This window comes from Microtus ochrogaster, linkage group LG9 (assembly GCF_000317375.1).
Source record: "Microtus ochrogaster isolate Prairie Vole_2 linkage group LG9, MicOch1.0, whole genome shotgun sequence".
In the NCBI taxonomy this organism is placed as follows: domain Eukaryota; kingdom Metazoa; phylum Chordata; class Mammalia; order Rodentia; family Cricetidae; genus Microtus; species Microtus ochrogaster.
Genome location: NC_022034.1, coordinates 25,346,895 through 25,372,345, shown reverse-complemented (window position 1 = coordinate 25,372,345; position 25,451 = coordinate 25,346,895). Strand labels below are relative to the sequence as shown.

Here is a 25,451-nt window from a genome sequence, read left to right as displayed (position 1 = left end):
CCTGCCTCTGCCTCCCGAGTGCTGGGATTAAAGGTGTGCTCCACCACCGCCCGGCTAGATTGCATCTTTAAAATGTCTCTCTGAGCTGTGGAGAATCCTCTTTTCTCCACATCTAAAGGAAAGGTGGGGGCCCGCCCTGCTCATCATGTTGCTAAAATGTGTGGACAGGGAAGATGGACCCAGCAGCCTGTGTTTTTATGGTAGGACCAGTAACTGTAAAGCAGCTCTGGACATTTCTTGAACAGACCACAGGAAGAACATAAGGATTGTGCATTAGTTATGCAAACAGTGATATGCTTACGGCATACTAATTATGCTCAGGAGCTCCTAGAAAGCACACAAAGGCTGATAAAAATCGGAATTTTCACAGCATCATCTATGAAAAGTCACTGTGCCAAAGTGGCAAATGATTAAAATCTTCAAGTTATGGAGGTTTTCATAGCCAGACGTGATAAATTATAGCAATTACATTTTTGTTTTAAATACAGTACATGGTAACAACTTCAGCAAATACACCCTGGCATTTTCCAGCACTGCAGTTTTCTCCTCCATCTCTTTTACGCTAGTGTGATATCAAAATGGAAAAGAATCCTGCGATTTCCCTCCGTGGTATCTCACGTTAGCGCTGGAGCAGGCAAGCAGTTCTGCTCCTGAACATTATGTTTAAAGTCTGTTTGCTTCCGTCTTCTCCTAAGTGCTGGCAATTGCCTGCACAATTTGGGGTTCTCTGGGCAGTCATTTTGTTTTAAAATTTCTTTCAAAGCATTCTTCATACGGCTTTCTGTCCTTGGGCATTCTGTCCACGCAGCGTGGACTCTAAGCCACTGGAGCTAGGGTGACAGTCTTCTTCAGTGTCAAGAGCAGACTGCCCTGGACCAAATACCAGTTCAAATTCTCTTATTTACAATAAATGAAGCTACATTAAAGTCAGCCTAACTTAGACCATCTCCAAAGCCAAATGGCTTTGAAGTCTGACCATGTCTGAAGTACGACAGAACCATTTTACTCTGGTGTGCGGTAAACTCCTGTCCCCTATCAGCAGGAAAAAGCCCTCTGTGTTCCTTGGACTCATGTGATACTGGCTGAGTGCAGACACTGTAAGCAAACTCCACAATTTGGGTGGAGTTCTTTTGGTCTCCTTCCTTGAGAGAGACTTCAGCTTCCTGGTCTTCTTTGCTGCTACTGCCCAAGTGCTGGGCTTAGAGATGTGGGCCACCACATCAGGCTTCCATCTGGATTTTCTGGAGGAGGATGTTTATGATTTCCGGTTTTAAAAAGTAAATATATCACCCAGCTACACTAGTCTGCTTGATTATTTTCTCATTTTATAGGAACAGTAACGATAACAATAAGCAAAGAAGAACCAAGTCTATATAATATAATGGATCTTTGACAGGACACCATGGATCTGTAGGTATGAACTCTGAAGGATCACAGGGACTTACATACATTTATGCATTCTTTCTCTGTAAGCCACACAATACTTTTCACACCAACCAACAGGTAGTTAGATGGGGAGGGGGAAAGACTGTCTTTTTCCAAATTCTTAGCAGCTACCTTCAACAGAAACGTAAGAAGACTTACTCTATTTTTGTGTGTCTGTACCACGTATGTGCTGGTGCCCTCTGAAGCCAGAGGAGGGCGTGGAATCACTTGGAGTTTGAGACACAGCAAGTTGTAAAACCCTTGACATGGAGGCTGGAAACCGAACTCAGGTCTTCAGTTAACTTAAATGTTGAACCATCTCTCCAGCCCCAACAGATGTTTTGTTTGGCTGTTTTCTGAGACAGGGCTTCTCTGTCTATCTCTGGCTATCCTGGAAATCACAATGTAGCCCAGACTGGTCTTGAACTCACAGACTTGCCTGCCTCTGCTTCCATGTGGTGGGATTAAAGGTATACACTACCACCTTCTGTTTTGCTTCTGTTTTCCCCAGAAATTTCTTTAAAGACAATGTTTTCTTTTCCAAGGAAGACAAAAGGTTCCATTCCAGCAATGACAAGCTACAACAAAAAGAACTAATCCATGCTCACTTCCTGCACATCTCATTACTTCCGTTTCCTTCTGGTTGGCTTCCTGCCTCCAGAGGGTACAAAGAGTGTGGCTCTGAGAAGGGGGTGTTAGGCAGCTGCTAATGCCTGGTGTCTCTGCAGATGGCTGTGCAGGATGCACAGTGTGAATCCCATGTCTGAGAAGGGTCTGTCCAAGGCCATCCGCTAATGTCACCCACACAGTCCCAGAGGCTCCGGGAACAAAAAGTGTTTAACTTGGGTCAAATTAGAGAACTAAAGAGACTTGGAAGGAGGCAAGACAGAAGAAGTCGCATCCACTGCCACCCTGTGGCTAACCCCTGCTTCTCTGCCCTTGGCTACTTGCCCAAGGAACCTCCACCTCACCAGGAACACTTGGACAGGTCCCCAGCTCCAGGCTGCCACAGCAACCTGGGTTTGGAGCTGTCATGGCTTAAAGTCTGATGAATGCATGGGCTGTCGGAAGTGTCACCTCTTGACAGAGGGGCTGCCCTGAGGGCTGGGAATGTCGTCTGGAAGACTGTCTCCAGCTCAGAGCCTGGGATGTTGGTGAACAGGAGACTCCTGGGAGAACCAACCGGATGACAGAGAAGCTGGGCAGTGGATTAGGCTTCCAGCGCTCCTCCCCCACTTCATGCTGACTGGCCATGGTTTCTTACAGGCAACTGATTGGGTCTCCTACCTCTGGGGCATCTTCCCCTTGTTCCTGGTGTCAGCATCTGGATAGCTGTTTAAGGCCTGACAACTGCTAACTACAACAGAAAAGCACCTGTCACACACCAGTGAAAGTTAAAAACCCTTAAAGACAGGGTACTCGGAGTGAATCTGGGATGTAGAGGGAGCCCCAGCTCTGCTTTGATAAGGACGTGGGGCCAGTGCACCAGATGCTGCTGCAACGGGCAGCGGTTTTATTAGACAGGGAACAAGAGCCTCGGAGTGGTCCAGCAGGGCAAAGTGGGCAGCAGTCATTTCCGGTTTCAGGGGTTGTTTGCCCTTTTCATCTGAACCAGGGTTGATAATCACCTATGCTTTAAGTCAGAGACAGGAAAGTGTGGGTTCTATTCAATTATCCAAGTTTGCCCATAAGAACAAGAACCAACCCCACCTCACCACTGCTGAGGTGGCCTGCTCTCTCTTTCCCGCCATAAGCAGGTCTAGAGTTTCCCCACAGAGAGCACCCCGTTCTCCTCAGGGCAGCAAATGCAGCCTCCTTCCTGCCTCTGTCTTTCTTTGGTCCCCAGTGTCCCCTGTTCCTCACAAAAGGTCAACCACAGTGTTGCAGGACCCTGAGACCCACACTCTCCACTCCGTTATTCCTTTGGAAATCTCCCTCTCTCGTTACCAACATAGCCTACTGTCTGTGGGAGGGGGTGGGCGCATTCAGATGTTTCTTATTTGGATTCTTGGTTCTTTACTTCCAAATATCTATGGGACAAGGTTTCTAGGTGGAACCGGATTTACAGGAAATGCAGCAACTGTAGGCTGAGTTTGCTGTTCACGGTACTGTCTTATACCTCAGTACATGTTGAGATTGCAGGAGATTCCTGAAGTAGGCAGGAAATTTCACCAAATGACTGAGTTATAAGTTAACTCTTAATTCTTACTTTGCAAATCTACGATACAAACAGAATCTCCCTCCGCTTGGTTTTGTTTTTTACCCTCCGCCTTCTGGGGGTCGATCACTATGTTGCCAGGCTTTGGGACAAAAAAACATGGGTAGTTGGGACTTTTTCCCTTCTTGCTGTTTCTCGATCTGATCCATCAATTTGCTGTTGATGTCAGACTCTTGCTTTGTTCTTTGACATCTTTCTCAAAATCGCTCTCTCCTGCTTAAGCTCATCGCCAAAGCCAGACTCCTGCCATCACTCTGCTAAGTCCTCTTGCCCTGGTACCGAGCCTCAGCCGAGTACCCTTCCAGTTAAATCCTTTTAAACTGCAGCTTCCTGTCCCAACTTCTTCCACCACACAGGAGGTCCCTGCTGCGTTGAATCAAAATCCACCATCTGATTCCCAGGGACCCACACATCTATTCAACTCTGGTTCTCCTCATTGCAAGCATACAGTTAATCCGGCTCAGTTTGCTTTGCCTTCCTGTAACAGGTACCCCACACCTGTTACACTTCCTTCTGCGGTACTAGCTGGCTTGAAATGCCATCTTTCCTTCCACTTGCCTAGTGACAACATTCTCTCTCCACCCTTCCTGAATCTTCTGGGATGAGATCAGGAGCAACAATGTAAGGCTGGGCAACACGAGCTCCTAGCATTACTCAACAGACAATGGGTACTTGCTAAGGGTGCCACGTGTCTGACACACGAATTACATGTGTAAACAACATGTCTGTTCTTCAGCTGAGAGAACCCACGTTGAGGAACAAGTGTAAAGGATGGACATGGGATCTGGACGGAAGGAGCCGGGCTCCAGAATCAGAGCACTCTGACACTGTGTGGTGCTCTGTCTGCTGTGTGTAGCTCTTAGCACAATGCAGATCTTCTAAGGTTGGCCTAGTCTGCACTTACACTGTTCTACAGTACTTTCACTAACCCTGTTAGACTACAGCTGCTGAACAGATGTGCTAACAGAAAAAAAAAAGGCCCATGTGAGCAGTGATTCATCCAACACCCAACGGCCAAAGACGCTATCTTCTTAGACAGAGACTTTTAAAGACCACGGAGAAAGTACTGACATTACAACTACAGTTTTTCACTGCTGGTTACTGCTGGGAATGAACTCGTTTGCACAGTACTCTCAGCCTACCTGACTCAGTGTTCTTAGTTCTAAGAGAAAACTGGACGACTGGCCAGACTGACAACAGGACGGCCCATGCCAACTCCAGGTCACAGACTGGTTGAAGGAATCGCTGTGTGCCAGGTGGCCAGTCAGGAAGCCTGCCTTCCACTTCTGTCTCAGACAGAAAAGGGTCTTGACTTGGCTGCTTCAAGATGATGAATGACAGTGGTGTTTTAAGGCTCACACAACACTGCAGATACCTTTTGGCCTGAGTCACCCTTTGCAGGAAGTGAAAGGAAGAGCCAGGAAACTGAGAGAATGCTCTGGAGTGATAGTAGCAGCAAACTCAATGATGGGCTAAGCCAGGACTGAGCGAGCCGTCTATTTAGAAGGGCAAAAAAGGCCATTCAGAAAGAAGCTTCAATAGATATTAATGAAATTGTTATGGAGTCAATTTAATGAAAGAAAAAAAAAGGAATCTTCAGAGTCAGGCAGATCTGGGCTCTCAGGCTTTCAGCTCAAGTCAGTTTTTGGTCTGTAGCATGGGATGGAGTAGGTATAAAGAACTCAGCAGAGTGTCTGGAACCTGGGGACAGCTAAGAGAGTGCAGCTACCCCTGTGTTTGGATGGATGAGCAGGGCACTCAGCTGCACAGACAAAGGCCCTCAGCATCGGCGACCCCTGAAACTCCACGAGAGGAAGAAGATGAAGAACACCCTCCACATTCATCCATCAACCACTGAGAATTTCCGGAGTGTCCACTAGGTCCCCAAGCACAGTGGGAGGCACCCTGAGGTCATCAGGAGTAGGGCACTGCCTGTAGGAGTTTTCTAGACAGCTGAAAGAACACAGCTTGAGTCTGAACCTACAGAGAGCTAAAATGTGGCACTGGCTTGAAGAAGATGGCTCAGGAGATAAAGAAGTGAACTGAGGATGAGGATGGCGGAGAGGTCGCAACAGAGAAGGGATGCAGTGTGACCATGGCTTTCCCAGCGCAAGCCTGAGGCGCCACAGCACGGTCACTAGCACTGGCTGTTTCTGGTGCCAATTCCACTGTGCGGTCTCAGGGAGAGGATCTCCTCCAGCTAAAGAACGGGGCCAGTGGAGGAAGTGCAGCCAGTGCAGGGCAAAGGATGCCAGATCGACCCCACACAACATGGTCTGCGCCCAACATCATTTCCTAGAAGGAGGAGCATCAGCTTCAATAACACATCCTGCTTTTCTAAACCAAAAAACCATCCGAAGCCTGTTCAATGATGAAGCCACAAACTTCGCAAATCAATACATACAATATTAAGTAATGCGTAGGCCTCTGGCTGTAAAGTCACCCTGCCAGTAACAGGAAGCTGACTCCACGCTGGAGAAGGCAAGGAGAGCGAGCCAGGACATCCCATGTTAGGACCCAGCCTGGAACTCTGCACTGATTCAAATGCAGTAATAATTTCAAACCTTGGGAAATTTGGCTGAGGAAAACTCGCAATTCTCACACCAGGCCAAGGGGTGACGTGCAAATTGCTCAAATGCCTCTGCAGTAATAAACGGCGTGTTTCCACTTACCCCGGTAACATATCTGCTAAAATGTCTACTTTAAGCTTGTAAGAGCTTAGCATCATGTTTTTAGAATAAGTATAACTGAAAACCTAGGGGCACAATGGATTGGTATATTATTATATTATTATTATTCCCTTCAAAATTTCATCATGCCAGTGGGTAGGGAGTCTGACAAAGTGAGGAGGATTAAGGAAGAGTCCTATCTCACCAGGGACCTTGGGAGAGGAGGGAAAAGTAAAACCAAGAGAGCCAGGGGCCAGAAGCTGAGCCTGAACATGACGCTAAGCAACTAGGCACAGATCCGAGCTCTGGTTGGGATAAACCCAAGGAAGAAACACTTAGGCTGAAACAGTGAGCAAGCTCCCAGGAAAGCTGAACCGTGAGCAGAGGCAGAGAGGAATCTTGGTGGGCCCAGCAGTAGGTTAAGAATGTGGTGGAGCACAGATTTAGCCACCCTCAGAGGGGCGCAGGTCACACCAGGCCACGCCAGCCCACACCAAGCTAGGCAGTGTGAACAGCACTGGTTTGGGGACACAGCCTGGGACAGGATCATCATGCTGGCCTGGTTGTGAGTCTAGGAAGAAGCCCAGGAAGAGGGGACACATGGGAGAAAAACACAACTTTGGGTTGCTTTTAAAACTGTCCCCTGCTTTCCATCTGGCAGTCTATGCCTTTGGGATCCAAGGGAGACCAGCGTGCTGGGCCCGGCACCCTCCTTCAGTGCGGAGAAAAAGGCTTGAGGCTGCAGGCAGTCTGCACGTGCTCCGACTGTCCCCGGTTATCCAGATGATGCAAACAAGGTCCCTTCTGCCAGCGGAGCACAATAAGGAAGCCAAAAGACATTTCTGATGTTTGATGGCAGCCTGCGGTTCCTATTTACACACTTTAAAATCACAGAGGGTGGCCATCTGCTCCCTTACTGATGATCACCCAGGAACGTGGGCTGCACAGACCGAGGACTTGCTCCTGACCATTCATAAACAACTGCCGGGCAGCCCTGCCCAGAACAGCACAAAGGGAAGGGAGATGCCCTTGTCAGAAGGAGGCGGGGCTACCCTGGGCTGGGCAGATAAAGGGAGGTGCTCAGAGAGCCAGCTCTGGTGACCTGTGCTGGCATCAGGCCCATCTGCATTCTCTGGGCCAACTCAGAGAGCTGTCTAAGGATGTGATTGGCAGAAATCAGTTCTCCCCCACTCCGCAAGCATTTTTAATCTTAAAAGGAACTGGGGAGAAAAGGATGATTTAAAGTCTCCTTTCTTTCATTTCCTCCAGCCTTTAAGACATTTTTGCTAGGAGGGAACGAGGCTCCCAACAGTTCTCTGTCTCCGTTTCCCAGCATCCGACCTGCTCCCCTGACTACTAATCTGGGTTGGAGCTTCAGCAGATAAACAAAGCAGACCCTCCCAGGAAGGCTGGTGTAAGAAGCCTGGAGACCGAGGGGGCAGAATACAAATGAAGGCGACTCCTGCCTGCTGACAGAGGTGTGCCAAACTCCACAGCTCGGTTCTGCTCACCAGGATCACTACATGGCCGCCGGCAGCTCTGGGGATGATAAACTGCCCACGTGGGCTTGGGGGTGCTGTGGCCTGGTCATTTCACTGCGGCTTTTCGTGGCTCTGCTGGAGGACAAGTGAGTTTTCTGCCTAGTGTTCGAAAACAATGGCTTGCATCAGGAAGAGGTTTGCTTTTTGTTACGAGATGAGCCACTTTTCCAGCAAGGAAAGAATTAGATTAAACTCAACAATTAACGGGGCTCCGAGCCCTCCCCACCGCCTCTCTCTGCTGACATTTGCTGTTCAGGTCACAGCACACAGTGTGGGGATGGTGATGCTGCTGTTGACAGAGAACAAGGAATTCATAGGCTGAAGGGAGCAGAGGGAGGGCATCTCATGGTGGGATCAGCCTTGATCTGCCACTGGATTACAGGGGCCTCTCAAGCAGCTGATTAATAATTCTGCAGGAGCCCTTGAGCTGGAACGCGGGAGCCCCGAGTCTAATAATCCCCAGTCATTGTAACAAAGGAAGGACAGGAATTGAAATCACAGTTCTTCATTGTGAAACTGGAAACCGAAAAGAAACAGGGACCCAGTTGTTCCTGGCTCTGTTTGTCAACCTACTTGCCTGCTTGTTTGTGCTAAATGGCTACTGTGCTTTTTGAATCAAAAAATCTGATTATATTTAATTAGCACGGGCATCTGGGATTTCTAATACACAGAGAGTTATTAAAGTAACAAATCTTTCTAAAATATGTTCTCCAAGAAAGAATGTGTTAATTTATGCAGTAACAATTCTTACCGTGAAATAATGAACATGAAAACTGTAACAATTATGAATTCTTTGTAGTCTAATTTATATGTGAATTTTACTCCAGACAATAATCTATTCAATTTAAATTCTCAATACTGGGAGTATTTGAACAGACACATTTTTCTTCTTCTACTTAATACACAAACCCATGGTCTTGTCCAAAGTTCTAAATGCCCCTGTTTTGTTCATATAGTCCACAGACTCAAAGATGACACTGTCTTGACATCTGCTTCCTAGGTGATCATCTGGTTACTGTTCTAGAACAAACCGACCGGCTAACCAATGTCACAGAGAAACCCCTGCTGATGCTCTTCATGTGGATCAAATGTGGGAGGAGCCTTGGCAGGAGGCAGGCCCAGTGCAGCATGGGTTGAATGCACCGCCTGTGTGTGGGCATGCTGAGCATGGCTGTTTGCATCCACAGGGTCAACTGTATAACAACTGCTGTCAATGCTACTTCCAACTGCACCAAGTCCTTCACGGTAGGTGCTTCCTGCCTATGCCCAGACTGGGCTGACAATTCTACCTGTTTTCAAAAGAAGATGGGCTCAGGGTAACTTATCCAAGGTTCCAGAGCAGATCAGCAATGACACTAGGATCCATACTATGATATGGACTTCATAGGGCATGTTCCTAGCCGGCTCGGGCCCCAGCTTTTGGGAGTGAAGCTGGGAGCACAGAGAAAGAAGGAAAGAGAACCAATAAAAGGGAAATGCTGCGGGGGAAGGATGAGAGGTAACGAGAGCAGATAGCTTCTGTCCTTTCTACCCCAACAGCTAGCCGACAGGTGGCTCAGGGGTGAGGACACAAGGGCTCAGAGAAGCCTAAGACCCGGTTGAAGGTAGAGTTAGCATCTAACACAGGCCCACCCAGCTCAACAGCTTCCACCATTCCCCAAAGACAAGCGCATACTGTGCCACCAATGCTGACGGAACAGCTCACCCTTTCTGGGGTTCTTGCAGCAATTACAGCACTTGATTTCCTGGAAGCCTGTGTACACTGCTTAGTGAGCAGAAAAACATGTCTGAGAAGAGTGAGGAGGAGGCTAGTGACCACAGCTATTTCCACCGCTACACACCAACGGTGACACTTAGTGTGTGCTCCGTGTTCAAGAGGCTGGCATCCCCACAGAGACCTGTTTTAGGGATGTCCAGAAGTAGTGCTGCCCACGGTCCATGAGTGTAAGCACCTCTGTGCAGGTGTGCTGACGTGTGACACTGCTCAGCATGTCCACCTGACCTCAAACATGGCAAGCTTGTGTGTGTGTGTGTGTGTGTGTGTGTGTATAATAAAAAAAAAACATGTATGTCTGGATCTTGGGGCCATGGATAGTTCTGGTCTTTGTTTTTTGTTTTTGTTTTTGAGATAGTTTTTATACATAGCCCTGGCTCTCCTGGAACTCACTATGTATGTAAGGTTGGCCTCAAACTCAGAGAGTTTTTCCTGCCTCTGCCTCCCTAGTGATGGGATGCTGGGATTAAAGGTGTGCACCACCATAGCACCAACCATGGAGAGGTCCTAACAGGAGGAAAGCATGAAGGTCTGCACAAGACACTGGGATGGCAGAGGCTAGTTGAATGGCAGCTGAGTTCAGGACAGATGGTCTTGTGGGACACATGGACAGAACCAGAGTGCTGGCTGTCTACGTAAAACAGACTGGCTTAGGTGATAAATGATTATGTGTACACACACACACACATACACACACACACACACTCACACTGCCATTATTTATCTGTCGATCTATTATCCATTTGTCTCTGTGTGTGCATGTGTGTGTGTCTGTGCGTGTAAATGTATGGTCTTACAAGTTCCTTTCTTTTGTTGATTACTGTTTTTCTCTTTAAAGTATTGTTTAATAAAAATCTTTTCTATGGAAAACATGTCAATCGCTGAAAGTTAAGGTTATAAAATAATTTTTCATATTTACCACCCTCAAAGCATTTTTATATATTGCTTACTTCATTCTCATTCTACTCATGCGAGGCGGTTACTATGGTTACTATTTTACAGAGGATGAAAAGGAAGGCCCAAATAGTAGCCTCCGGTTTGCTTGAGGATACCCTGGTCCTCAGTGACAGAGGTGGTTTAATCCTGGGGGTCCTGACTTCTAACCCATGTAAGTGACATAACTTCATTGCCCTTTAAATCTGTGTTACTGCTCTGCGAGACAAGTAACTGCCATTGTCAGTCTAGGCCTGCCATGGCCAGCCTTTCCAACAGGGCGACTATCCGGGAGGTGGCGGCAGCGGTGTGAGTGTGTTCCCTACCCACCAGCCTCATCTGTAATGGTCCCAGGTGCAATCAGCGCCACTGTTCCTGAGTACAGCGATGGGTCAGCTGTGGTGTGTGTGCTCAGTCAGTGGAATATTAGTCTGCTGTGAGAAGCTGGGAACCGTCACAGGAAACAACAGGATCACAATATGGTGAAGGGATGGGGGCAGACCAAACAGGATGTAATGGCTAGACGACGCTGTTCCTAGAAGTGGTAGGTTTTCTGAAGAAACAGGTCCATGGAGCCACACTCCAGGAATTCCCACACAGGCAGGGGGCTGGAATGAAATAGCTCCACAGGTCAGGTCTATCTTCCTCTGTGAGGAGGTTTCAGGACTACGTACACATGTAAAAATATAGTCAGTTGCACACCAGATTTGTTCATTTTACTAGATAATGTAAATTAAAAAAAAAAACAATCACGCCCAAAAGAGCGAGTCATTGCTAAACACAAGGCAGCTCTACCTGAGTGTGCTGGGCTCAAGTTAGCATTAGCAAGCCCTCAGCGGCTTGAGAGCTCAGAAAAGACAAAGTCTGTGGAGAATTCTCATTTTCTGTGAGAAGGAACAGATGGCCCAGGGGCTGTGATGGGAGAGAGAGGTGTGTCTCCCTGCCCTGGGCCCAGGTGGGGCTGTGGTAACTTCTGGGAGCATCCAGGGAACAGGGAGAGGGAGGTGCCTGTCAGCAGAGCCCCGGGGAGGCAGGAGACAACAGAGGAGGAGACACACCTAGCTGAGGCAGTGGCTCAGCTGAGGGAGCCCCAGTGGGCCTCTCTGGGTTTAGACACACCAGCATGGACACCACAAACACAGTAAATCCCAACTCAGGCTCACGCTGTCTCTCTGAAATCAAGATGCCCAGATGTTCCTGCATGGCTGCTGCTGCCAGCTCTGCCCTAACCATGACCCACCGCTCTTCCTTTGCCCTGCACGGTAACTGGGTCCTTCCAGGGCAGCAGAAACCTACCCATTTGTTTATTCTCCTGAAGTCCTGCCCTGGGTAAGGCAAACAAGATCGGTAATGATAGTGACATTACAGTTCCCACGAGCGGGAGCTGGGTGAGACTGGGAAGACCCACCTTCATTTAAAGATAAGCAATCTTCCGTGGAAGAATGAGACGACTTTCCTCGGGCCCCGGCCAGTAGATGTTATTGCTGGGCTACACTGCCTGACTCTGAAGCTCCTGGGTTTCGCCTCATGCTCGCCCCCTGCCATTATGGGCCCTTAGCTTTTCTCTACCATATTCTCCCTCCTTTCTTCCTTAGGAGTCTTGTTATCTTCCCCGGGCCAGTCTCAAATTCCTGGGCCGAAGAGACTTTCCTCCTCAGCCCCAGGAGCTGAGACTACACAGGTACAAGCCTTTGCTGTGGCCTGGGTGTCTTCCTCACGGCCTTTAGCCAAGTTTCTTTTCAAATACCTGACGTGGATTATTTCGGAGACTCCAGATGGACAGAATGAAGCTGAGCTTCTGACTAAACAGGAACTGGCTCTAACTGTGAGATGTCCAGGTAACTATGAGGAATGCCAGATGATTCTAGTTGCTTCTAGAATACTGCCAGGGGAGGATTATGGTCATGGCCGCTGGGCCTGGTCTTGAGCCTCTCTGACAGCAGGCTTCTGCTCACAAGCCAGGGTAGGTGGGTGGTGAGTGTGGGCTCGTAGGAGGCAACGTCCCGGGCAAGACCTGCCCCACACCGCAGAGGTGCCCGTGCCCTGTGCTGTCACACCTTGCTGCCTGGCGTGTCGGTGCGTCATGACAGACACTTCAGAGCACCCTGAGACGGGGAGCTCACAACTGTTTTGCAAACAATTGTCATTCACGGTCCTAAAATAGCTACATTTGGCACACGTCTCAGAACACCGCCTGCACTCCCATAATCAAGATGCGGCACGGCTGTGGCCTGCGGGTGACATAAAACCCAACTTGCAAATATTATTAGGCACACGGACCAGCTGTCTCGAGGAGCTGATTAATCCCCGGCAGGAACGTCGGCATGCAGCACACATGCCATCTGCAGAATACATTGGCAAATACTTGCCGGACCTTTCTATCCGGCGGAAAGGCCAGGGCCGGGCAGACCCAGTGGAGGAGTTATGGGAACAGCTGGGCTAGCCAAGGCAGGAAAATGAGGCTCTCTCTAGTCCCCTGACACCTGTGAGCTCGAGAGGTTGCCCCTTAGGGCTTTTTCCATAAAATAAAGGGAAAACGGAACTTATGACTAATTCTCTCCATTCTGACACTCTGCTCTTGGCGAGAGACAGTAGGCAGAGTTCAAGAGCGTGCCTGTCCTGCTTCTAAATCCTGCCCTTCCACTTGTGAGCTTTGTGACTTTGTACAAATGCCTCTGCTGACTTTCTGAGTCTATTTCCTGCCCCTTGAAAGTCAGGCAGTTCCAGGGCTCCCCACATGCCCTGGCCCTTCCTTGTTCTCTGCTTCAAGACAGCACAGACTGTCCGTATATCCTTCTGTATTCCAGCTCATCGAATCCTCACCTATCCCTCCCCAGGGTTCAGTTTGGTAAAGGAAAGGAAGAGGAAATCATGTCCAAAGAGGTAAGGATAGAATCTGTTGGGAAATAGAGTCAAGGAGATGCTAAATCAAGGATTAAGGCTAGTCCTCGGAAAGGAGTTCGGACAGTGGCTGGGATGTAATGGGGGAGGCAGGGGAGAAAGGCAGCTCTGATGGGGAAGTGTAGGAAGGGAGGCTGCACGGCCAGGAGGGAGTCCTGGGTGGGTTCCAGAGCAGAAGCTGACGTGAGAGGTTCCAGTCACCTAAGGCTGCAGTTTGGGGCACCTTAATGAACGGTGCACGACTTCCACACCCAAGCCCTTCCAACAGCACCTCTGTTAGCATCTGTGGCTCCTGGCCTGGCCACCTTCTCATTTAGGGATGGATCAAGGGTGCTAACCACAGACTTTGCAGAGTCCAAAGTCTGGTTAAGAATGAGAAAACAGCCTTGCGGGGCTCCTCCTGCCACTGAGACAGAAGAACATTCCTGGCTTCTACTGGAGCCATTTCCTAAGTTAAATCTTCAGGGAGTCCTTTTCTAAATCAAGATTTCAGGTTGTCAACCTTCACTTATTCTAGGGCTCTGCACACATTCACTGAGAGCCTCTTGGCATCCCATGCCACCAAACTCGTGCCTGCATGTCACCAAACTCACGTCTGCATGTCACCAAACTTGTGTCTGCATGCCACCAAACTCATGTCTGCATGTCATCAAATTCGTGCCTGTATGTCACCAAACTCATGTCTGCACGTCACCAAACTTGTGCCTGCACGCCACCAAACTCATGTCTGCATGCCACCAAACTCGTGTCTGCATGTTACCAAACTCATGTCTCCATGTCACCAAACTCGTGTCTGCACGTCACCAAACTCATGTCTGCACGTCACCAAACTCGTGTCTGCATGTCACCAAACTCGTGTCTGCACGTCACCAAACTCATGTCTGCACGTCACCAAACTCGTGTCTGCATGTCACCAAACTCACGTCTGCACGTCACCAAACTCATGTCTGCATGCCACCAAACTCATGTCTGCATGTCACCAAACTCATGCCTGCAGTCCCCCTCTGCTTAGAGACACAGTCCTCTTTTGTGCCCCTCCCCCCCGACTCTGGGTGTGTGTCTGTGTACATGTCCCACCCCACATGATCCTGAGCGGCTTGCTGTGTGGATATAAGGCTCCAGGACAAGACATGCCACATAGTGGAGGAGTTCAAATAGCTGAGCTGTTTGCCCAACGTGGAGTGGAGCATTTGGGCAGTATCTGTAACCTGGCAGGAGCTCGGTTTGACATTTCCCTTAGCACTCAGCAGACTTCTGTTCTGAGTCAAAGAAAAGAAGGGAAGAATTGGAATTGAAAAAAAAAAAAAGGAAAGAGAACTAGGAAGAGAATGTTCTAGAAAGGAGTGAAATGGCTACGATTCGTTCTGAAAGCAGCACCCTACAGTATATTGCAGTTACTGCTCAGAGTGGCCAAGTGAACCTCACCAGTGACCATCACCCTCTGCTGAGTCCTGGCATCAAATGCACAGAAGCCGTTGCAGCTGCTGTTTCCTCACTTAGTCCCACACCTGGACATGTGAGCAACCAGCAAGGCGGAAACCACCCTCAGGAATTCCCTCCTTGTGTCTGCAGCTCTACTAACTCACAGTCACCCGGGTGGGGTGGCTTTGGGTTCGGTGTGCTTTACACAAAGACTGTCCATGAATTTTTGTAGGGTTGGGTGGAGGCAGACAAAGAAAGCAAGCAGGGCTTTTCAAGGAACTCCACCGTCCAGTTCCTCCAGACCATCTCTTTCCCCTTCACGCCTTGCTCTGCTCAGGCTGGCTTGCTGGGGGCCATGGAAGGCAGTTGTACAGTGAGGTCAGGATTGGCCTCCATGGGCCTCTGCAGGCTCCCACAGGAGGCGCCCTCAGTGGGGTGCTCCCTCCTCTTGCAGCCTTGCAAACCTTAAACCTTGGCTGCCCTGACATTAGCGCTGAGGCATCATAGTGCCCTCAGACTCTGAAAAGCTGCCTGTTCCACAGTAAAAGACCACAATTAAAGTCTCTCCTTGGAGTGACACCTGCTTTCTGCTGCGACACGACTGGCTGGGACTGAGCTAGAACCTGGCCACCAAGACTCTACTTTCTCCAAAAGCAGTGCTCTGATCAAATACACCGGGATACTTCTAGAAAGGCAGGTGCACCGTGGGAGTAGACACCCGCTCACTAACCAGTGCTGCACCCGTCTATGGCCCAGCAGTCCCCCACCTGAGAACTGCCATACTCCTGCCGGACCAGAGGGGAAGAAAAGGGCAGCAGGAGGAAGTGAGGGTAAGGAGCAAGGGCGGTGCAGAGCAAAGACGCAATCAGGAGCCTTTGTCATGGGCACACCCACCTTGTCTTGCTGTGTACTCATTGTCTTCAATCAAGCGAGCCAACCCGAAGTCAGCAATCTTGCAAATGAGTCCATTCCCCACCAGAATGTTTGCTGATCGCAGATCTCTGTGGATATAATTCATGCGCTCGATGTAAGCCATTCCAGCGGCAACCTGTGGGGATGCAGGAAAAGGGGTACAGCTATTACACAACCCCTCATGTGTCCATGCCCATACAGCCACGGTCCGAATCAAGGCACCACATGACCCACCTGTGCTGCCATGTCGACAAGATTTGGCAACTTCAGAGCTCTCCCTTCACCGTCTTTTAAGAAATCAAGCAAACTTCCTATGAATGAAACATAAAGCAATTTTAGGTTACTCAGAACGGCAAAAGTTCCTTGCGGGCTGTACTCGACTTCCTCAGTGTAAATAAAAGGTAGTGGGATGGGACAATGCCACTGATGGAAAAAGAAAGGCTTGTATAAAAACAAAGAAACAAATTCCATGTTTTAAGTAGTAAGTGTTAGCATCTGAAAATAAACAGTGATTATTTTGTTTCTAAAGACAGGGTTTGGTAACAGGAGAACAGCATTTCCTTTTCTGTCACGGGAGGAGTCTGTCAGGAACCAAACCGTCCTCTCGTGCCCCAGTCTTCCCTGCACAGGAGAGTGATGTGGACACAGACTGCCCGGGGGAGCACACTGAGGATGCACTGCTGGACCAGTAGCGGCACTGCTGGACCAGTAGCGGCACTGTTGCCAGGGAGTTAGCGGGAAGAGCCTATCCTCAGGCTCCATCTGCATCAGGAACTCTGGAGTCAGGCTCAGACATGTGCGTTTCCCTAGGCCCTCAAGGTGACTCAGAGTTCAAGCAAGTTTTAGAATCATTGGCTTCGTTTCAGGTTTGAAGGTGAGAATGTAGTGTCTGAGAAATGTGGGGCAGAGAGCTTCCTAATTAGATCACAGGCAGCCGAGCCTCAGCCTCAGACCTCTGAGACAAACAGCCAGGGCTTCAGAGCCATGCTTGTGAGCTGCCTGAGGAGGCCCAGAGCCGACACCCGGGCGGAGATAATCATTTGCAGGAGCTGGGGGCACATGATGGTCGTCAGGGTTTCTTTTTTTCTTTCTTTTCTTTTTTTTTAATGCTTTAATCACAAAGCTATTTACAAAATAACCCTGGATCCAAAGGGCAAACAATCTGCCAGGAAAAAAAAAATTCCAATTATATTTTAAGAGAAAGTACATAGAAAAGAAAAACTACACTAGTGTCTCCTAATGTACAACGTGCGGCCTTTTAAGGCTGTTTCTTGTTTGGCTCATTTATTTTTCCAAAACAAAGCGCTCTCTGGCTTCATCCCCAACAATGCTGGTCTGATTGTAACGACATACACATGCACACGTGTGCACCAACGCACGAATGTTCGGGAGGCGGGGAATGACTGCATGTCATTTCTTCACCTGACATTTAAAGAGAAAACTGGGGGAAAGATGTTGATCCGGAGCCTGAACTAACTCAGCAACCATCTGCTATTGATTATTTAGCCCTAAAAAGGGAAATTTAACAGAAGCCACTGATTCAAAATGGCAGCAGGTTTTGTAGCCCTGTACATTAGCTCTGATATAAAATGGATGTTTTACTTATGAGGAAGAACGCTCCTGATGAGTAACAGGCAAAAGGCACTGTGCTTCTCAAGACTCTGGGGGCAGACTCAAAGTTCCCCCCTTCCTAAGCATTATCCTGAGGGAGCACAGCCGGCACCTCCTGATGGGAATCCCCGGTAAGGTAGAGACTGGGGGCTGAGTAAGCGGGCAGCCCCGTTTCTGTCTCTGAACAGTCCCTGCAACCTGCCAGCCGGCGTGAGGAGGGAGGAGGAGAGGGCTGCCCAACCTTTATTCATGTACTCTGTGACGATGTAAATGGGCTCCTCAGACACAACGGCATAGAGCTGCACCAGCTTGTCGTGTTTCAGCTTCTTCATGATCTGTGCTTCCTCCAGGAAGGATTCTGGAGACATTGTGCCCGGCTTAAGAGTCTTTATGGCTACTTTTGTGTTTCCATTCCAGGTACCTACAAATAGCCCACAGGAGTAAGTCAATCCGAGGATACTCTTTTCACAGGAAAAATAATTTTGATCAGCAACTATGTGTAGAAAATTAGACTTTTAGTTTTAAAAAATCTAAATGGTTTTTCCAAGCAAAGACATCCACAAAGGACTCTGTCATGTATTTCAACAGGAAAAAATGAGTTTACTTATAGATTTTATAATTCACTAACTTGTCCCGCTTGATAGACATCACTTTTTATGGCTCATCCACATAATTGTGCATTTACACCACAAAGCGTTGGGCTCTTATTTCAGTGGTGAAAGCCTAGGATTCAGAATTGGCCTGGGTATCCAGTAGCTATCCCCTAGATAACAGGAAAAGCCTGGAAGAAATTAGATTAAATTCCATCTTAGAGGGTGTGCTCCCATAGAAATATGGCCACACACCGAGGATGCCTGGAAATCAGTTTCGGGCTTTCAACCGGATGAGTTACATGACAGAGTCCTTCAGCAATCATGCTAAATGAGCCCACAAGCACAGGCAAGGGACACACTGTCTCCTTGCCCATACTTCCCCAGGTGAGGCAAATCCCTCAGGCTTCTGGAGAGTCAGCCCCAAGAACAATGGCTTCTAGCAGGTGGACTGCAGAATCAGCAGTGAGGAGAAAAGCATTTAAACACAGTGTTTAAATACTTCCTTAAAAATCTAGCTAACCCAAAGGCGAGGCCCAGCTTACGGTCATCAGTCAGCTCATCTGTAAAATATGGGAATGGACTAGCTTTTCATTCTCCTTTGGTTCTCAAATAAAAAGACAAAATTCTGGCTTATTCCATTTTTAGCTGATGACTTTGAAGAATAATTTTATAAAGGGAAAATAAAAATCTGCTAATTCAGATTATATTGCTTACAATCTGAAAGACAATGTGGGTTCAAACCAAGATTGACTCAAATGTAATCTGACTTTCAGATCTAAGGAGCCTGTATATCGAAGTATTTATTATTCTGTTGAAACATACAATTACAACATGTATTCTACGGGGGGAGGGGACCTATGAAAGTGCCAGTGGCTTAGGGGTTCAATTATCTCAGAAAATACCCGCCACTCAGTGTAAATGGGAACTTTGACAACTTTTAAATCGCCTCTGTGATTTAACTGCTAACGGTTTCCAATTTAAGCACAGTGTGGTCTTCTTCTCTTAGCAGCTTGGGTAACTGTCTAGGCTTCTATCCCAGCTCTTCCGCTCCATGGGAAACAACACCTTGGTGCTCTGAGTAATGATGATTTAAAGTTGACAGCTTCAAAAGTTTGAAGATAAAATTCTTATAGAATGCCATTCTTCCTGATTGTGTGATCTGATGAAATTCCTCAGGACTTAACAACTTCAATTATAAGTTGGGTAGATAATGAGATACAAGTTGTATAAGCAGATTTTTATTACACTTGAGCTAAAGTCTAGACGGGGATGGGCACATTAATGTGATCACTATGATAATATGTACAATCGATAATACATATACATGCATGGCTGTCTACTTCCACTGTCCATGTGTGCATCTGTTTCTGAGTCTGCATGGGACCTGCTGTATTTCAAACGTTTGATTACGTCAACTCTCTTCCTGTGGATCATATCTGAAGAACACGTGTACCTGTTTATACCCTTTTAGACTCCAAGGAAGGGAGATTCCAACACTTTGTCATCATTTGATAGACAGATGCTTTTGGGAAGGATATAAGTCTAAGGATTGTCTGTAAGGAAGGCTGCAGCTGACCCGGAGGATGAGAGAGGCCATCTCAAGGGCCAGTGCCGTTGGCATTACTGACAACCAAGTGAAGAAAGGTGTGCACGAATCAAAGATCTACAAGGGGTTTTAAACACACCTGATAAAATCCTCAGAATAATCCAATGAAGCGGCTATGACTTCAGGTTTACAGATGAGGAACTGAGGCTCAGAGGTGTTAAACAGGCCCCATGCTTATGCTTCATCATCCAGCAAGGGTTTAGACCCAGGCCTGGCACACAGAAAGCCCGTGACCTTAGTCTACCACTGCCGCCCCCAGCATCTTACCGTCCCATTTAACAGGGCGAGAAAGCACCACATTCCCAGCGTGCTGGCTTCCGGTTTGCAGGTGCTTAATGAAGCACATGAAATAGGACAGATGAACACAGCAAGGTGCCACCACAGTTGGCAAACCCGGGCTCGAGGCCCATCTAGTGACACAGGTTAAGGGGCTTTGTCCCAAGGGTCACATACACGTCTCTGTTCAAAACTGTCCTTTTCACCGGCTCTGAGATGTTGCCAAAACAGAATGTGCCCTCTGCCTTACCAAGCCACACTTCAGCGAAACACCCCTGCCCCAGCTTCTTCTCCAGAGACAACGAGCCACGTGCAACTTCCCAAGCATCTTTAGCCAATCCCGAAGTTTGTGGGGTACAACTTGATGAAATCACAGTTAAGTTAAAACACAAACCATCAGCTTTCTCTACAGGAGAGGGAATTAATAAAGAAAACACAGTCCTTATAATCCATAATCAAGCATGCACTAGGAAAGATGGAAGGTGAATGCCCTGAGGCCAACGCTCGGCAGTTTCGGCTGCTGGCTCTATGGGGTACTCTACGCAGGCTGAACAGCCCTTCCACCAGCCAGAGCACAGCCCGAGCCATCTGTCACTCTTGCTCAGTCCTATCTTTCGGAGAAATTCCAATTTTTTAAAAAATGAAAATTGAGTAATTCAAATTGTCTGTCTTCCTGCTCATGAAAGATACCTTTATTTTCACCTTCCATCTTTGAGGTTCGGGATTTCCCAAACGGGGAAGCTAATCAAAGAGTAACTGAGTCTCAGCGTACCCATCCATACTTCCCCAAACTGCCCATTTCCCAGTCTCTTGATCAACTGCAGGGATTCTCGAGGGATTTCCCAGACATCTTTGGTTTTGACAGACAGATCGGTAAGCCGTGGCATCCCTTTGTGACAGGGGACTACTAGGCGGCAGCAGAGACCTGCGGCTCTCTCTGAAGGAGCAGGGCAGCGGCGAGGGAGAGAAGAGCAGAACATGTAACAACAGTGAGCACGGGTGGGCAGCGCAGTGTCGGCGAGCGCGGCGCAGGCCACAGAGGATGTGACGAACACAAGCAAACATTCGCTGGAGGTGGACAAGGGCACTTCAGATGGGGCCTCTGCAGTCGTCTGTGTCCACCCCCCACCCCCGCCACCCCCAACTCCCGGGGAGAGTTCCCCACACACAGGTGCAGGCTGCTTTGGCTTCTGTGCACTTTAGTCTAGTGGACTAGCATACATATTCCGGAATTCTGAAAATGCCCTTAATTTCAAAAAGTGCATACATAAAAATAAAACATGTGACCGTCCCTTTTACTTCCTGATATATAGATGGCCTAAGGGTCAAAGGAATCTTCCCAGTACAAATGTATTTAAAATGTGACTTTAGCCTAGGAGCCTTCCGCAGAACTCTGGTCTGTTAGAACAAGCCTCAAGAGCAGGCCTGGCAGCGGGCACAGCATGGTGCATTTTCTTTAGGGACTGCTTTGTCCTTCTGACTCTGATCTACCAGTCCTGTGCGTTTGCAGTGCTTTTAGGGGGCAACTTTCCACTAAAAACAAAAACAAGGACACAACTTTTTAAACAGCTTCCTATGTATAATTTAGGAGTCTGGATTCAAAGAAAGAATAGAAATTAGCACTCACAGAAACTCAACGACATGAAAGACTAGGAAGACAGCAGCTACTGCTCAGGTTACTGGGAAGCTGAGTCTTTTTTTCTCCTTCATTTTGAAAGGATATACCTCTGAGAACCTAGCAAGGAGAGCGACTAAGTGTCAACAAAGAGTAAGCACTCGGACTGGACAGAAGCCACACAGAGCCTGGGCTGAGAGGTGGGCAGAGCCCTTTAGGTCCCTTGAAGCCCCTCAGATCCAAAGCACGAACTTGGCTGCCTCTTCTCTGGAAACTCCTAGCTTACTTTTCACTTTTCTTTCTGAGGGAATCTGGTTCTGAGGTGTTTAGGCAGAATATTATTTATGTGTCAGTATTTCAAAGGCATCCTACGTGTAAGAGAGAGAGAGAGGAAGGAGGAAAAGCCAATATAAAAACAAATCTAACTCGAGATAGATTTCTTTCCCTGAGATTAAAAAACGTCTATTGTTCTTCATATCTGCTCTCTCCTCCAGCTTTATGGCATCATTACAGTGCCCTTTCCAGCACACTGTTTTCAAATGATCCAAACCCTGGGGACCCTGCTGATGTTTGCCTGTAATGAAATATATTTCAGCATTTGAAAAATCCTTATAACATGCAGGCGTTTTGTGTATATCTCTGAAGCTCAGGGAGATTTTCTGCTCCATTTCTCTCAATATTTCATTAGAATCCACACAGAGCGAGAGCTGACGCCCGAATCACTGATTGCTCAGGTACTGTTAATTTTTTCAATGGCTCATCAATGGCCAGAATCAATTCGTAGGAATTTCTTATTGTTATTTTTAAAAGACTACATTTTTTGTGTGTGTGTGCTAAAGATAGCACAAATACTTTTCAATGGTGGGGTAAAAAAAAAGGTGGGTGTGGCTCCTGTTTGTAATCCCAACATTCAGGATGCTGACACAGGAGGATTGCTGTAACTCTGAAAGATCACACTGGGGAATACCCTGGGCTACAGGTGAGACCTTATCTCAAAACAAAAGCAATAAATAAGTAAATAATAAATACATAAAGGAGGAGGTCAGGTCCGCATGCATTGTATAGTGGGCACACTTGTTAACCAAGGAAAGCAAGCACAGCACATTAAACAATTGCACAGAAAGTTACACAGTTAAATAAAATGCACATGTGTATGCATGTATCCAATAATTAAACTGCCAAGAACAAAAGAATGATATCATTTGGTGTGAAGGCAGTCTAATCTTAAAGTCCTCACAGCAGCTGGGTGTGGTGAGTGGCGCACACCTTTAGTCTCAGCAGTCGGGAGGCAGAGGCAGGTGGAGCTCTGAGCTGGAGGCTGCCAGGCCTGCACAGTGGCACCCTGTCTCAGGAAAGAAAAACAAAGTCACAACAGCAGTCATAGAAGAGCTGCCTGCGCACACACGGAAGCCTGGGTAGGAAGCAGCACTCGGGACACTGAGTCCTGCAGACAGAGCATCATGAAAGGCAGGAAGGTGTGAGCAAGCCCACTGCAGGGCAAGTGTTCCCTGCAAGCCTGCCCAGGGGCAACTACTCCCTCCTCTTCCTTTCACAGTTCTGCATGACCTTACAGAAGGCAACAGGAAAAGAACTTGCAAGGACTTTTATGATGCAAATAAAGACAAAACCAACTTTTAAGATTTAAGCCACTGCCTTCTACTTGGGGGAACTTCTCTGTGGTAGAACAGCAATGTAGGCACTGGTGCAAGCCTGACATCAGGGGTGTGCACAGGAAGGGACCTCCTCCTCGTCCCTCGCCAGCTCTGCCCCGCCCCCATTTCCAACCCCGCCCCCCCCCCCATTTCCAAGTGCAGAGGGTAGTTAGATTAAGGTTACCTGAGTAGTGCTGTACAAGCTGCTGGAGGGTTTCAAACTGGGCCCGGGTGGTGATATAGTATCCACCATTGTCAAGTTTGCGAATTTTATAATGTTTGACATGGTCTCCTTTCATATCATCCCAATCCCGGATGGAAAGTGAGTAGGCACCTGGTAAACACGCGGAGTGTTAGCAGTGTCGACCAGCCTCGATTGCCGGTCTGTTTGTAGGTCTCATTTGACTGTTCTAATAATTATCAAAAGGACACACATACATGCATGTACACAGATGCTTGCACACATGCACCCCCCCCCATCTCTGCTCAGTAACAGACAAAGACAAGTCTGGCTGTCCTGCCAGTGTCAGAAGACATTAGCAACAAAATGACTTTGCTCTTGAAACCAAAACTTCCCAGCTATTTTTCTAAAGTTTCCTTTCCGTTTCTTTGTCCTCTAACACAGCCTGCAACAAATCACGTTGGGCAAGGTCAAGAGCGGTATGGAGACTCCAGGTGAGCTTGTCTCCTGGTTTCACTTCCCATGGGGTATCTGAGAGGCGGGGATGGTTGAGGGGTGGGAGACAGGGATGGTGGGGGCAGAGATGATGGTGAACAGAGGTGGGCACAGAAGAAATGGCACGGTGCTCCTCTAAAGGAGCTCCAGAATTCTGCCGGCCGACACTTCACGGGGAGAGGCTGCCCGTGCACGGCACAGGGAGCCCGAGACCAACCATCTCACTGACCCCCACCTGTGGGCTCTAATGAGTTATCAAACAAAGGGAAGAGGAACAAAGTCCTCCGCTGACAAAACAAAATGGAACGAGGGGAAAGTAGGCAAAGCAGCCTCCCTGTAGAGGAACCGGGACTCTAACAAGACCTGAGGCTGAGGCAGGGATGCTGTCTGGCCTGTGCTCCTGGAGTCTCGGAGTCATCTGCAGCTCAGAATCTTCAAGGGAACTGCAGAACGGGACTGCAACAGCCAGGAGGGGCTGTGCCAGCTAAGACCAAAGTATTACAGCTAAGCCTTCCCACCCAAAGACGAAGCCACAGGTCCGAAAGACAAGGCACCTTCGCCCTGTCCTTCTCCTTATCTTACCTTTGGTGGTTTCGCTCTCGCGGATAAGAAAGGTACCTCTTGGGTTTCCAAAGGACAGGAGCTGTCTCTCGGCATCTTTTCGGCCAAGTTTTCCAAAGTACCACCTTTGAGGGAGATGGGGGAGAGAAAATAAGGTCACCTGTGACTGAGCAAAGTAGCTTGCCCTCCAAAATTCCTTCTCCCTGAATGTTGTCCCAACTGGGTTTTCTTTTCTAGCTTCATTTGGTTCTTTTTCAATCTATCCCTGATTCTATCCTCTCTCCATCTCTTTCATTCTTAAAAAAAAAAAAAAAATCAGATTTGAATCGTGAGTTGTTTTCCTTTCCTCTAGGACGGCAGGCATTTACATGTGTGGAAAGTGCCACCTCACGCCTGGAGAGAGAAGCCTGCTACCTCCTTTGAAATGCCGACTGCAGGAGCAGCTTCCACAGCTCAGCTAGGAGACCCTTGATTTCTGAGAATAATTACAACCTCTGGGAAATACCAGGCCCCAGTGTAGAGACAGCTCATTAATCAAGCATTGTTTTTTTTAAAAAAGAGACTCACTCAGGATGGATAAAGCAGAAGGATGGGCAACATTTCTACGCAAGCGCCACCTAGGAGAATCCTGAAGAGAGGAAGCCAGCTCTAACCCTGATCTGAGAGGACCTCTGTCCTTGGAAGCCCATTTTCATTGTCTTGTTCCACCCAGCAGGTGTGAGGGCTCAAAATTATGGACAAGCGTTTACCTGGCACCTGGCCTGTGGTCTGCAGCAGGGCCTGTCCTGACACAGCTGTAGGGACAGCTTACTGCACATTTGAGATCTGTGCACAGTTAACGAGCTGGTGGGGTAGACATGTTACCATTCCCTTGTAACAAACTGATGGCTCTTTTGTGTCGCGACAGGAACCCTCTGGAGTCACCTGGGGATCCTATGTGTCTTCTGTCTCCTACCTGCACTGTTGAGCCCTAACCCAGCCTGGCAACTGGTTCCTGGTTCACATTTCAGCACTGGCTTGGCTAAGAATAGTGATGTGCACCAAGAGCCCAAGAAAGAGTTTTGGA

At 48.1% G+C, this 25,451-nt stretch overlaps 1 protein-coding gene across 5 annotated transcripts in view; it reads right to left on the bottom strand.

Moving 5' to 3' along the window:
- The window catches only part of Fyn (FYN proto-oncogene, Src family tyrosine kinase), a 203,035-nt gene that overhangs the window by 13,904 nt on the left and 163,680 nt on the right, over positions 1-25,451 (bottom strand). For 4 of the 5 annotated variants that reach the window (XM_026787496.1, XM_005363535.3, XM_026787494.1 and 1 more), the window contains 6 exons: positions 24,407-24,510; positions 23,333-23,482; positions 20,654-20,818; positions 17,648-17,827; positions 16,030-16,106; positions 15,778-15,931 (listed from right to left, as the gene is read on the bottom strand). In XM_026787496.1, the coding sequence (XP_026643297.1) occupies positions 15,778-15,931; positions 16,030-16,106; positions 17,648-17,827; positions 20,654-20,818; positions 23,333-23,482; positions 24,407-24,510 (830 nt within the window). Of the gene's footprint in view, positions 1-15,777; positions 15,932-16,029; positions 16,107-17,647; positions 17,828-20,131; positions 20,288-20,653; positions 20,819-23,332; positions 23,483-24,406; positions 24,511-25,451 lie in introns of all 5 variants that reach the window. The other variant, XM_005363536.3, reaches the window with a different exon arrangement.